The following is a 12,792-nucleotide window of genomic DNA, read 5'->3' as shown; positions in this document are numbered from 1 at the left end:
GCAAGTTTATACGTCAAACTGAACGTTGCGCGCAAATTCTAAGACTTCTAGTGTATTTGGAAAATGTATTTACCTCAACCTGTAACTTTTTTTTTTGAGACAAACCTCAACCTGTAACTGAAGCTTAAGGCGCGGAATAGGGTTTGACTCAACCTGGGCTTCCCCTCATACCCACACGGCCTACAGTTGAACAACAATGGGCCGTTGGTAGGCCAGCACCCACCTTGTTCCGTGCTTCCTCTAAGCCTGACCCGACCCACCACAGTCTCTTCGTCTCGCTCACCGGGCTCCCCAACCAATTTCGTGGTGGCGCACGTGAAGGGTTCGGGTATGGAGGCGGCCGCCGACGAGGAGCAGGAGGGGCTGTCCGCGCAGTCGCCGGCGCAGGCGCCGCCTTCATCAGCGTCCTCCCTTCCAAAGGTTCCTCCCGACTCCCCCGCCCCCTCCCCCGCCTCACCCCCTCCTCTGTTTTCACCTCTGAAGATCGCGCGTGGTCTCGTGGCCTGATGCGTTTCCCTCGTGTCGCAGGAGCAGTCGCAGGTGGAGTTGGAGCTGAGGCTGCTCCAGGCTCTCGAGTTCTACCCTCCCTCCAAACTGAAAGGTGTGATGCTTCGCCGTTGTGGATACCAGTAACGCATCTATCTGTGTCCATTCTTTATACTTACTCCCTTTGTCCCATAATATAAGAGCGTTTTTGACACTACACTAGTTTAAAAAAAGCACTTATATTATGGGACGGAGGGAATAGTTTAGTATGTGAGGAAGATGGGCCTCTGAGGAAATACAGAATTTCAGGCGAGCTGTGTTCCCCTACAGGGCCTCCTTTATCATTACTGTTGTGAAAAATGGGGAAACAACTAAATACTTTCATTTTACACAACAACAAAAATAATAATACCAGAACCTGCATTTAACCGAGTATACTCTGAGTGTGTCATAACTCATAAAGCCTTGCTTGGTCAGGCTTAAGAGCCAACCATTTCCTGTAATTTAGATACTTGGTAGTTCCAGAGTAAGAGACCTTTCCAAAACAAAACTATTTCAGAAGCACTGTTTTACTTGTCGTGATGACACCGCTAAAAACTGAAATGTGGAATAGTGTACCATCAAGTACCAAGTTAAACAGCAAACAAGAAACACACAGAACATGGCAAAGAATGCTGCCCAACCTTTGCATAAATCCTTTCTGTAACTATAATTGTTGGGGCTAAGTTTCAATCACACTGTACTCAATTGACATACAACACTGAACTTCGTCATCTTTTATGCTTACCACCTATGATTTATATTAAATATGGTACACGCAAGCTGTACTGCCCTCATTTGACGAAGTTGCTACATTTAGGAGATCTTATTTCATAGCTTGAAATGAGTGCATGTTTAGGAATAGGATGTTCAAACTTATAACATTATGTAGCATAGAGAACCAAAGAAACTAAGAAGACTCTGGCACCTCTTTTATTTAGTGTGTTTTGTCTTGATTGCTTTTTGCTGGATTTGATTAGATTTTAAGGAGCGGCTAGTCATTCATTGTCCTTTTATTACATTCTGTCATGGGCGCCACCACACCAGCAACCATGGATGAAGACAGCCATAACGGGGTACGGCTGTATGTATAAATTGCTTCTTTTGGAAAGGCGTCCAACTAAGAAGAATAGTCTACCATCAATTACCAAGTTTAACAGCACAAAAGAAACCACGAAACTTGGCGAGCAGTGCTGGCGAGGGGCGTACCCAGTGCTGAAGGGCCCGTTTGAGTTCAGCCTACGCGCTCTCTACCAATACCTGGCGCGCCAATATTGGCACGAGCAAATCCCCCCCCCCCCCCCCCCCCCACCGTTTTCGCCCACGTGCCTGCGTAAGATCTGAACTGCGAACCAATTTTTTGGCATGGTTCCGAAATTTGGCCCCCATCCAAGCGGCAGCCAATCCTACAGGTCAACGCCAATTTTTTGGTGCGGCGACTCCCGGCTATAAGCCAAATAGCCCCGAAAGCTCCATGCAAGGAGGCCGGTTCGAACCCAAGACCTCGAGGCCACAAGTGGAGCGACTCTACCACTGCGCCAGGCTCACCGTTCCGAGCAGTGCTTTGGCGAGCCTTTGCATCCATTATGTAACTAGAATATCTGGGGCTAAGTTTTAATCTCACTGCTGTCAGTTTAAACATTGAACTTTAGAATATGGTGCACACAAGCTGTATTATCCTCGTTTGACAAAGTTGCTACATTTAGGAGATCCTGTTGCTACATTTAGGAAACAAGCACATGATTGTTTAAGAATAGATGTTCAAACAAGCACATGATCAGAAGAAACCTAGAAGATACCAATGCCTCTTTTCTGTAGTGTGCTTGGTCTTGATTGCTTTTTCCTGGATTTGATGAGGTTGTAAGGAGTGGCTAGTCATTCATTTGCCTTTTAATCGCACTCTGTCATGGGGGCCAGCAACCATGGATGGAGACAGCCATCACTCCATATGTAATGGGGTACGGCTGTATGCATAAATTGCTTCTTTTGGAAGGGCATCCAACTAAGAAGAATAGTCTATCATCAATTACCAAGTTTAACAGCAGAAAAGAAACCACGAAACATGGCGAGCAGTGCTGGCGAGGGGCGTACCCAGTGCTGAAGGGCCCGTTTGGATTCAGCCCATGCGCGCCCTACCAATACTTGGCGCACCAATATATTGACGAGCAAATCCGCCACCAGCATTTCGCCCGCGTGCCTGCGTAAGATCTGAACTGCGAACTAACTTTTTGGCATGGTTCCGAAATTTTGGCCCCCATCCAAGCGGCAGCCAATCCTACAGGTCAACGCCAATTTTTTGGTGCGGCAACTCCCGGCTATATCCAAATAGCCCCATAAGCTTCATGCATGGAGGCCGGTTCGAACCCAAGACCTCGAGGCCACAAGTGGAGAGACTGTACCACTGTACTAGGCTCGCCCTTCCGAGCAGTGCTGGCGAGGCTTTGCATAAATCTATTATGTAACTAGAATTGCTGGGGCTAAGTTTTAATCTCTGTGCGGTCAATTAGCATTAAACATTTAACTTTAGAATATGGTACACACAGGCTGTATTATCCTAATTTGACAAAGTTGCTACATTTAGGAGATCTTATTTCGCAGCTCGAAACGAGCACAGGATTATTTAGGAATAGATATTCAAACTTACAATATTATGTAGTGTAGAGATCAAAAGAAACTTAGAAGATATCGACACCTTTTTTCTGTAGTGTGCTTGATCTTGATTGCTTTTTGCTGGATTTGATGAGATTTTAAGGAGTGGCTAGTCATTCATTTGTCTTTTAATTGCACTCTGTCATGGGGGCCAGCAACCATGGAGGAAGACAGCCATCCCTCCATATATAATTGGGGTACGGCTGTATGCATAAGTTTCTTCTTTCGGAGGGGCATCCAACTGTCTGTTGAAAGCTGTACTCAGCTAGCTCTAGCTGGCATAGATTGGTCCTTTGAGTGCATGCAATTAGAAAGTGTTGAGTATGGATTTCTTTGGAGCGTTTTCAGATCTGTCACAAAAGTAAAATTTATGGTTTAAAGTTCTGAAAGAAATGTCCTCCTAGTGTTAATTGTGTGTGTGTGTGTGCGCGCACTGTTTTTGTTAACATGTCAATGCTTGCATACAAGGTGAATATAGGAAAAGAACTTCAGAAAAAAACAATCGGACACAGAACTAGCTCAACTCACAGAGCTACAAGCTTTTGCACACTGATCCTGTGTCCTGCCTTGGCACTGGGTGTTTTGGCAAAAAATGGTTTTGCAGATGTTTGTTACATACAGGATACAGCTGTTGAAATGCTGATGGAGAATTTTGTGTATATTTTTGTTCAGTATGCATTCTAAAGCTTGTGTGCTTGTAGGCATTCATCGCCACTTCATTCTATACGGCCTCATGGAATACTTGAGAAAAAGGTGACCATATGAGAATTCTTCAGTTTGCGGTTCCATGAAATTAGCGGGATCTGGGCTGACAACCTATGAATTCTTTCAGCCTTGACAGACAATTCTCCGCGGATGAAGTTCTGCAACTGCTGGACCGCTTCTTCAACCTAGAGATGCTGGTGATTGAAACACTCATCGATTTGGACTACTTTGTTGCTGCTTCTCTTTTAGCTTTTGTGATTGTTTTGCATCGACGCTGACTCAAATGAGAGCTTGTCTTTTGAAGACATGTTTACTTTAATCTTCCTTTTCCTTAGTTTCGGGAGTATGGACGTTATTTTTACACACGGTTTTGTTAAACCAAATGCAGAAACCAGACGACGACGAGAAGGATAACTTCGGCCAGACTGAAGAATTCGCCTTGCCGGACAATTTTTTCAAGAAGGAAGATTGATGTGCAAGTTAGCTGCTGCTTTGTTTTCTTTTCGCCCTGTAGTCTTTGCCCTAGAGGCCTGGAACAGAACACCCATATATATGCTGAAGAGCTGTGTTGGTTGCTGGTTGGTGTTCACTGACTTGACCTGTGCTGTTGTACAGCTTCTGTTGTGCTCGGATACCCGACGAACTGTTATGAGTCTGCTCATTTAGGTTCAGAATCACGTGTTTCGCTTCGATTGTTCCCTCTGTGTCATCAGTCCGTTGTTAGCTGAAACTGAAAGTAGTCTGCCGATCTGGGCCCCCGCGGTGTGTGCCTGGGGATGATCGTGTGGCTGCTGCATATTGACTGCGATCACCCCGCCACCTCCGCTGGCACAAATCAGTCGTCTGCCCTCTCGTTGTTCAGCATGGGTGGTCCGGACAAATCTTTCAGGCGCTCTTTGGACTGCAAGGATTTTACAGGATTTCTTTCCTAAGGATTAGTGGATTGCCTTTGGATCAAATGAATGTTGGCACTCACATTCTATTCCATAGAAATTAGAGCATCCACTGGAACCCATTTTAAAAGTCAGTCATGTAGGATCGAGACTACTTTCCTGTGTTTGTCTATGTTCCATTCAAACGACTATTCCTGTATTTTTCAAGCAAATTCTACTGTCTTTGGTCCATATCAATCTTGAATAAATGACACGCGTATTTGAGAAACAAAATTTATCGTTCATTTAGGATCGAAAAGGCCCCGAGGCTTTTGTGGAGGGGACAAAGAACGAGTGAATCGTCGGGCACTTGTCAGGGCCTAGTTGTTCTACGAGATCAGAGTAGTAATTTGTGTGGACGAATTTCAGAGAATTGCGAGGAAAGAGACCCCGACTTGGGAGCTATATTACTATCGGTTGTGCCGTATACGTTTAGGGTTCATCCCTGAGAGGAATTCTGGAAGATTCGATGCCCAGCTCAGCCACAACCCGGCTGTTAAGTAGGTGGATGCCTCGCGGTAAACAGCGGAGTGTGAATAGTAACAGTAACGGAAAGTAAATCTAACGGTTGACGATGAAAGTAGCTTGAGGAGTCTCTTGGACCGTTGGATTGGCTGAATCGGTATGTGCCGGAAATGGCACAGTTAACTGAAGAATAATCTTCAGATACCGTGACCTAACATTACCTCCAACTTCAACTTGGCTAGTTGAAAAGCACAATTGGGAACTACAGCAGCAGAAAGCAGCAGACCTCCTCTAGCTACTGATACCGTTCTAGGTCTGACAAGGAGCAATTGACAGTTTGATTTAATAGCAAACTGTTCACTGATAAAAGAAGTTGAACTGCCTGAATCCAGTAGTGCTACTGCTCTTTTTCCATTGACATACACTATTACTGTAGGAGATTGTACAACAAGCTACTGGCCCATAGCATGTGCAGAGATAAACATTGCTTGCTCTTGCTGTTCTGTTCCTTCCTCTACTACTTCCTGTTGATCAATGTCAGTTTCATATGGACCAGTTTCTTCCATTTCTTGCTGTAACATGTGCACATTAGGTACTAAAGTGCATTTGTGGCCATGAAACCACTTATCTCCACACCTCCAACATTCACCTGCTTTCCTGCTTTTCTGAATATGACTGTTAACATGTTCATTGTTCTTTGTGTTACTAGTTGTTGGAGCTGTTGCAGTGTTGATCACCTGTTTCCCTGCTGTGGGCACTACATTTTTCTGCCAGTAGTTATTGTAAGGAGTTGTTGACTTCTTGATATGTGTCACAGGAGGGGGGTGACAAGGTTCAATCTCTTTTGCCAAACAGTAGGCATCAGTTAGGGAAGTGGGTCTAAGAAGTCTCAATTGGTACTTAATTCCATCTCTCATCCCATTAACATAGCACTTTACAAACCAGAGTTCAGATAATGTAGGATTTTCCTCCTGCAGTTCAGCCATTAAATCTTCAAACATCTTGGTATACTCTGACACTGAATTGCTTCCTTGTTTCAGAGAAGTGAATTGTTCAGTGAGGTCATAAGAGCCTTGGGCAGAAAATCTCTTAATGATTTCTTTTCCAAATTCTTGCCATGACAGTTGTTTCTTGAGTAGGCCAGATCTCCTCAACCATACATCAGCATCTCCTGTCATGTACATTTGAGAGAGTGATACCTTATATTCTTCAGGTGCTCCTGCCATTTGGAAGTACTTGTTGCACTGTCGAATCCAGCCAACAGGATCTTCACCAGAAAATCTAGGAAAATCCATCCTTGGACCTTTTGTCATTGCTTTCATGAACTGAACCTGCATATCCTGCTCATAGGTTCTAAAGTAATCCTGCCACAACTGTCTGTCTCTAGCTGGTTGCTGATATTGTTGGAAAGCAGGAGTATGATCTCCCCTTCTTTGTGTTACTGGTGTTCCCATAGCACTTGCTGTTTCCAAGTTAGCATGAGCTCCAAAACCAGGTGGTGCTGTAGTTCTGCCAGTCCTGATTGGAGGTAATTTCTGCATGTGTATCTCTTCCAGTTGTCTGGTCTTTTCCTTTTCCGCTTCTAATTGTTGCCTCAACTGTTCAGTTCTGCTAGGTGGTCTTTCTCAGGTTGTTTCTCTGCTCTAGTTCCTGACCCAGATGGAGCCACTAATTTCTGCAAGACCGAACTCATCGTGGACAATTGTTTCCCCAGATCTAACACAACTTTTTCAATTCCTCCAACTTGTAGAGCTATTTCGCCTTGTTTGGAACTAATTGACTGAACATCTTCCTGTAATTTTGACACATCAGTTCGCATCGTTGCGTTTTCCTGTTGAACCGCACCAAATTCATCTCGAAGAGAGAGGACCTCTTGCCACTCGGCCTCATCAATTGCCTTCGAGCGCCCCATCACCTTGATCCAGAGAAGAGAGGGGGAATTTTACCACCGCAGATGCGGCAACCAGCATCTCAATTCCAGATCCTGCCGCCGCCAAAGCTCCACGCCACCAAGGTACACGGATCAGCGAAGGACGTGGAATTTTACCTTGCTGGAAGGGATCCAGCACAACCACTCCGCGCTACTGATCTGCACCCGAACGAACACCGCCTCCTGCGCCGCCCTGGATCCGCCGCCGCCTGACGTCGCAGTGAAGGCACGCCTCCACCGCTCGCCTCAATCGTCGCCCGCCATCACCACACAACACAGGGAGGGAATTGGGTGGGTATTCTTGCCTCTCTTGGAAAAAAATTGATCCGATCAGAAGCTACCGAGGAACCACTGCTCCGATTACCAATTTGTCAGGACCTAGTTGTTCTACGAGATCAGAGTAGAGATTTGTGTGGACGAATTTCAGAGAATTGCGAGGAAAGAGACCCCGATTTGGGAGCTATATTACCATCGGCTGTGCCATATACGTTTAGGGTTCATCCCTAACAGCGTGTTTGGTTCGGGGGAATTCGAGATGGGGAATGGGAGTTGAGAGGTGGGGAGATTAAAAGTCCACTGTTTGATTAGAGGGAATGGGAGTTTAAGTAGGAAGGGGAATGGGAGTTGAGGAAGCCAATTCCCACCTATTTCTTCCCGGGGGTACCTTGTTAATTCGTGAGCAGAGTTTTATCCCACGCTAATTCCCATCATATACCAAACAAGGGAATGAGAGTAAAAATCTACTTCCCATGACTAATCCCTTCATAAACACCCTTGTGCAAACTCCCATTCCTCTGCCTAAGTGTTTACCAAACAGGCTGTAAGAGGAATTCTGGAAGATCCGATGCCCAGCTCAGCCACAACCCGGCTGTTAAGTAGGTGGATGCCTCGCGGTAAACAGCGGAGCATGAATAGTAACAATAACGGAAAGTAAATCTAACGGTTGACGACGAAAGTAGCTTGAGGAGTCTCTTGGACCGTTGGATTGGCTGAATCGGTATGTGCCGGAAATGGCACGACCTGACAGCACTGGGCAGTGGCACAACAGAACAGTCCAGTCCCCAAACCCTCACCAAACACACTTCGTGCGAGCCCGTGCAAACCCACGGGCTGCTTGATTTCCGTGCCTTGTGAGCAGATCTATGGATAAACCCTGGCGACGTCAGAGCGCGCCCCACCAGTCGGCGACCCACGCCGTGGCCGGCACCCCCTGCGGGCACGCACATGGGGACGGGGGCGCCACTCCCACTCGCGCACACTTCCTCCCCCGCTCCCTTTCCCTTGACGCCTTGCCGATGTGATCCCCCGCCGCCTCCGCCCGCACTCCGTCCCCGCGCCGATCCCATCGCCCCTCGCCCCCAGGAAATGTCTCGCCACCACCACCACGACCCGGCCCCGCCGCCCTGCTGCTCCTGCTGCGCCTGCGCCTGCGGCTGCTCCCCGCCGGCCCCCGCCCCGGCGCCGTGCGGCTACTACCCCGCGCCGCCTCCCCAGCCGGCGCCCGCGTCGGACCAGCTCCTCCACGCCATCGCCGCGCATCTCCTGCTAAGCTCCGCTCCCCCGCCTCCCACGCCGCCCCAGGCCCAACCGCCGCCCCAGCCCCACCCGCAGCACCAGCCCCACCCTCAGCCGCCGCCGAATTCCGCCGCGCACCACGCGAATCTCTACGCCTCCTACGCTTACCAGTACCAGCACCAGCAGCAGCCGGGATCCGCCCCCCACGCGGCCTATCCCCAGCCGCCCGCGGCCGCCCCTGCGCCGCCGCCGCCGCAGCATCAGCACCAGCAGCCGAACCCGCCCGACCACGGCCAGCTCCTGCTCCACTCTCTCCTGCGCCGCGTGGCCGCGCTCGAGACGACCTTGCCGCACTGCTTCCCCTCCCCTCCCGCGCCGCACCCCCAGCAGCCCAACCCTCGCCGGCACCACCGCGCGGGCGCGCACCAGGAGGGCCCGCGCTCGCGCTCGCCCTCGCCCCCGCCGCGTCGCGCGCGCCGGGGGCCGCAGCCGCCGACCGAGAGGGAGCTCGCGGCGCGCACCATCCAGGAGCACTTCCGGCGCTTCCTGGCGCGGCGCTCCCGCACGCTGCGCCAGCTCAAGGAGCTCGCCATGCTCCGCTCCAAGGCCGCGTCTCTCCGGGCGTCCCTCTCCGGCTCCGGCCGCCGCCGGTGCAAGGACCCGATGGCTATCTCGGAGGCCGCCCTGGGCATGCTCTACCGCCTCGACGGGATCCAGGTGATGCAACGACCTCTGTTCGGTTCCATCAGTTATGCCATTGGTGTGTCTGGTTTTGATGGTGGGTTTCGGACCAGGGAGGGGACCCCATGATCCGGGAGGGGAAGCACGCCGTGAGCCGGGAGCTCGGCAGGATACTGGAGTTCGTTGACAAGGTGCTCCTCAAAGAGCAGGAGGAGATGGGCATGGATGGCGCATTCGACGATTATCCTGAAGGTTGTCATGGGATGAATCGCCCAACTGTGAACAGGAAGGTAGGTTTCCGCGGTAATGAGGACAACACCGAGGCTGATGAGAGCTCTGAGAGCTCGAGTTCTACCGAGGCTGCTGAGACGAAGGCTGCAAACAGCAAGAAGAGTGCCAATGGCAAGCCTGGGCTTGCAGCCCCAGTGCCTGTACACATGGAGTCAAGGAGAACTGGAGGGGAAATGTGATAACTCGGTCTTGCATCTTGTAATGTTACCTCTTGTTTAGAATCATGGGGATTGTCTTGCTCTTACATTACCATGGTTCTTCTTCCGAACCGATGTTTCTTGAAATTAGATTGGAGCCTGCTAGATGGTAGAGTTTGTGCCGCAACTACGATGTTTAGACTGTTGTATTGCCTCTCTGTTACATTTGTTACTGCATTGTACTACTGGTAGTTTTGAACATTGAGAATCTAGCCTGGATCATTTTGTCGCACTTGTGGATCATTTTGTTGCGCTAATTATGTCATGGTTCTTGTGGGATCTTGGTCAAACAACATGTGTTCAGGTGAGCTGTACGTCATGCTCATCTCCTTATCAATGAACGCGCCTACACAACTGCACCTTGTTCTGATGTTGTCATTAATAGTTTTAGATCGCTTCTTGACCTTGACAGATTGAAGTTGTAGCTTTATCCTTTGGCCTGCTTGGTAATTATCGCATGGGGTCAGTTTGGTTGTGCCTAAGTAGGCTGCTTACATGTGCTGCATACGTTTTTATCCATTAGTTGGGCCATCCATGTGATGATGTTTTGAGCCATAACTTGTAACAAGTTTTCTCTGGGACTGGGTGTTTCATCGTTAAGTCGGTATTGTCTGAATCTGTTGAATGAAATCAACTTTTCCTATTTTGGATCAAGAAAATAACATTTTGCTTGGGGCTTGCTAACGTTTCTTGCTTCGTCTGATCGTTGGGCCTGATTTCTTATACAGGGTTGATCATTTTAGCAGGACCATGAAAAAGAACATGTGAATCGCAGCAGGGCTTGAGTCTCATCGGTGCTCAATATACACCGTCAGGTAGGCATTTATAGCATGACTGTACAGGGTTCTTGAAATTATAAATGAATAAGAGCCGTTACTGGCATTGTTCTAGAACATGGGACTTACTAAGGCTGAGGTGATGCTAGTTTTTGTATGCTGAAAAATTCATGTTGTTTTAACGCTTCAATAGAGGATCTGTGTTGTTTTTCGTAAATGTGTATTTTCTTTAGTTTTTGAGATTTGTGATAGCTCAGGCTTGCATCTTGTAATGCTGCCTCATGTTTAGAGTCATGTGGTTTGTCTTGCTCTTACATTACCAAGGTTCTTCTTCTGCACTGATGTTTCATGGGAAAAGATTGAAACCTTTTAGTTGGTTGAGTTTGTGCTGCAACTACTATGATTAGACTGCTCTATTGCCTCTGTTACATTTGTTACTGCATTGTACTACTGGTAGTTTGAACATTGAGAATATAGCTTGGATCATTTTGTTGCACTAATTTCGTCATGGTTCTTCTCGGATCTTGGGCAAACAGCATGTGTGTTGTTTGTCATGGTCATTTTTGTCAATGAATCAGAACGCGTCTACACAACTGCACTGAGTTCTGATGTTGTCATTAACAGTTCCAGATCGCTTCTCGGCCTTGATTGGTTCAAGTTGTAGCTTTATTCTTTGGCCCACTTGTTGATTATCGTATGGGGTCAGTTTGATTGTGTCTACATATGCTGCTTACATGTGTCACATAATTCTAGTGTTTCTCCGGGAGTTGGGCCATCCATGTGATGATGTTTTGAGACATAAGCCCATAACTTGTGACGAGTGTCTCTGGGTGTTTCATCGTTAAGTCGGTATTGTCTGAATCTGTTGAATGAAATCAGCTTGCCCATTTTGGATCCGGAAATATAATCTTCTTTGGGCCTTGCTAACATTTCTTTGCTGGGCCTGGTTCATTATATGGGGATTGATCATTTTAGCAGTACTATGAAAAAAGGACGTGATTCTCAAGAAAAAATAAAAATAAATGAAAGAAGGACATGTGAACTGCATCTTGTATCATGTTTAGACTGTTGTTTTTTATCTCTGTTACACGTGTTACTGAATTATACTAATAGTTTTAAACATTGAGAGTCTAGCTTGGATCATTTTGTCCCACTAATTATGTCATGGTTCTTGTGGGATCTTGGGCAAACAACATGTTAGGTGAACTGTACGTCATGCTCGCTGCCTTATCAATGAATCAGAACGCGTCTACACAACTGCACCGAGTTCTGATTTTGTCATTAATAGTTCTAGATTGCTTCTTGACCTTGACAGATTGAAGTTGTAGCTTTATCCTTTGGCCCGCTTGTTAATTATTGCATGGGGTCAGTTTGGTTGCGTCTGCTTATGCTGCTTACATGTGTTGCATAAGTGTTTCTCCATTAGCTGGGCCAAGTGTTTCTCCATTAGCTGGGCCATCCATGTGATGATGTTTTCAGCCATAACTCAGTAACAATTGTATCTGGATGTTTCATTGTTAAGTTGCTATTGTCTGCTCTGTTGATTGGAATCATCTTGCCCATTTTGGATCCGGAAATAAAATTTCTCTTATTCTTTTTTTTTTATCGCTGGGCTTGGTTCGTTATGCAGGGTTGATCATTTTAGCAGGACCATGATGAGAAGAACATGTGAACCGCAGCAGGGCTCGAGTCCCTTCGGTGCTCAATATACACTGTCAGGTAGGCATTTCTGGCATGATTGTACATGGACAGGGTTCTTGAAATTAGAAATGAATCAGCTCCGTTACTTGCCTCTTGCTTGAACATGCGACTTACTAAGGCTGAGGTGATGCTACCTTAATGTAGTTTTCTGTATGCTGAGAAGACTCGTGTTGTTTTAACGCTTCAGTTGAGGATCTGTGTTGTTTTTCGTAAATGTGTGGTCTCTGTAGTCTTCAGATAGTAGCTTAACTAATACTAGATGGAGGTTTGTGGCTGGAAAACACTGAGGTTAGACTCTCTAATGATGCTAGCTAGCCTGTGTTAGCCTGGGGTGCCTAATTATTAGCCAAGAGGGTGCCTCGGCCTTTGTCGTGTCGGTTTCAGACTTGGTTTTGGGAGAAGTTGTATTTAGCTTCTGGAAATGG

The 12,792-nt window shown here is 47.4% G+C and overlaps 2 protein-coding genes across 2 annotated transcripts; both read left to right on the top strand.

Moving 5' to 3' along the window:
• The first annotated feature begins 239 nt into the window (after nucleotides 1–239).
• On the top strand, nucleotides 240–4,509 carry LOC109751506 (uncharacterized). The gene is made up of 5 exons (XM_020310388.4): nucleotides 240–420; nucleotides 529–601; nucleotides 3,876–3,927; nucleotides 4,007–4,076; nucleotides 4,268–4,509. The coding sequence occupies exons 1-5, from the start codon at nucleotides 331–333 to the stop codon at nucleotides 4,349–4,351; spliced, it is 369 nt and encodes a 122-aa protein (XP_020165977.1). The 5' UTR covers nucleotides 240–330; the 3' UTR covers nucleotides 4,352–4,509.
• Nucleotides 4,510–8,382: 3,873 nt separating this feature from the next.
• On the top strand, nucleotides 8,383–10,122 carry LOC109751505 (uncharacterized). The gene is made up of 2 exons (XM_073500540.1): nucleotides 8,383–9,438; nucleotides 9,516–10,122. The coding sequence occupies exons 1-2, from the start codon at nucleotides 8,431–8,433 to the stop codon at nucleotides 9,870–9,872; spliced, it is 1,365 nt and encodes a 454-aa protein (XP_073356641.1). The 5' UTR covers nucleotides 8,383–8,430; the 3' UTR covers nucleotides 9,873–10,122.
• Nucleotides 10,123–12,792: the final 2,670 nt, after the last annotated feature.

This window comes from Aegilops tauschii, chromosome 1 (genome assembly GCF_002575655.3).
Source record: "Aegilops tauschii subsp. strangulata cultivar AL8/78 chromosome 1, Aet v6.0, whole genome shotgun sequence".
In the NCBI taxonomy this organism is placed as follows: Eukaryota; Viridiplantae; Streptophyta; class Magnoliopsida; order Poales; family Poaceae; genus Aegilops; species Aegilops tauschii.
This window is presented reverse-complemented; position numbering and strand designations above follow the sequence as displayed.

Excerpts from the sequence above, each read along its gene's own strand:
- LOC109751506 (XM_020310388.4), top strand. The coding sequence starts at position 331 with ATGGAGGCGGCCGCCGACGAGGAGCAGGAGGGGCTGTCCGCGCAGTCG. Across the intron at positions 421-528 it reads CAGCGTCCTCCCTTCCAAAG|GAGCAGTCGCAGGTGGAGTT; the intron begins GTTCCTCCCGAC and ends CTCGTGTCGCAG. Across the intron at positions 4,077-4,267 it reads TCTTCAACCTAGAGATGCTG|AAACCAGACGACGACGAGAA; the intron begins GTGATTGAAACA and ends AACCAAATGCAG.
- LOC109751505 (XM_073500540.1), top strand. The coding sequence starts at position 8,431 with ATGGGGACGGGGGCGCCACTCCCACTCGCGCACACTTCCTCCCCCGCT. Across the intron at positions 9,439-9,515 it reads ACCGCCTCGACGGGATCCAG|GGAGGGGACCCCATGATCCG; the intron begins GTGATGCAACGA and ends GTTTCGGACCAG.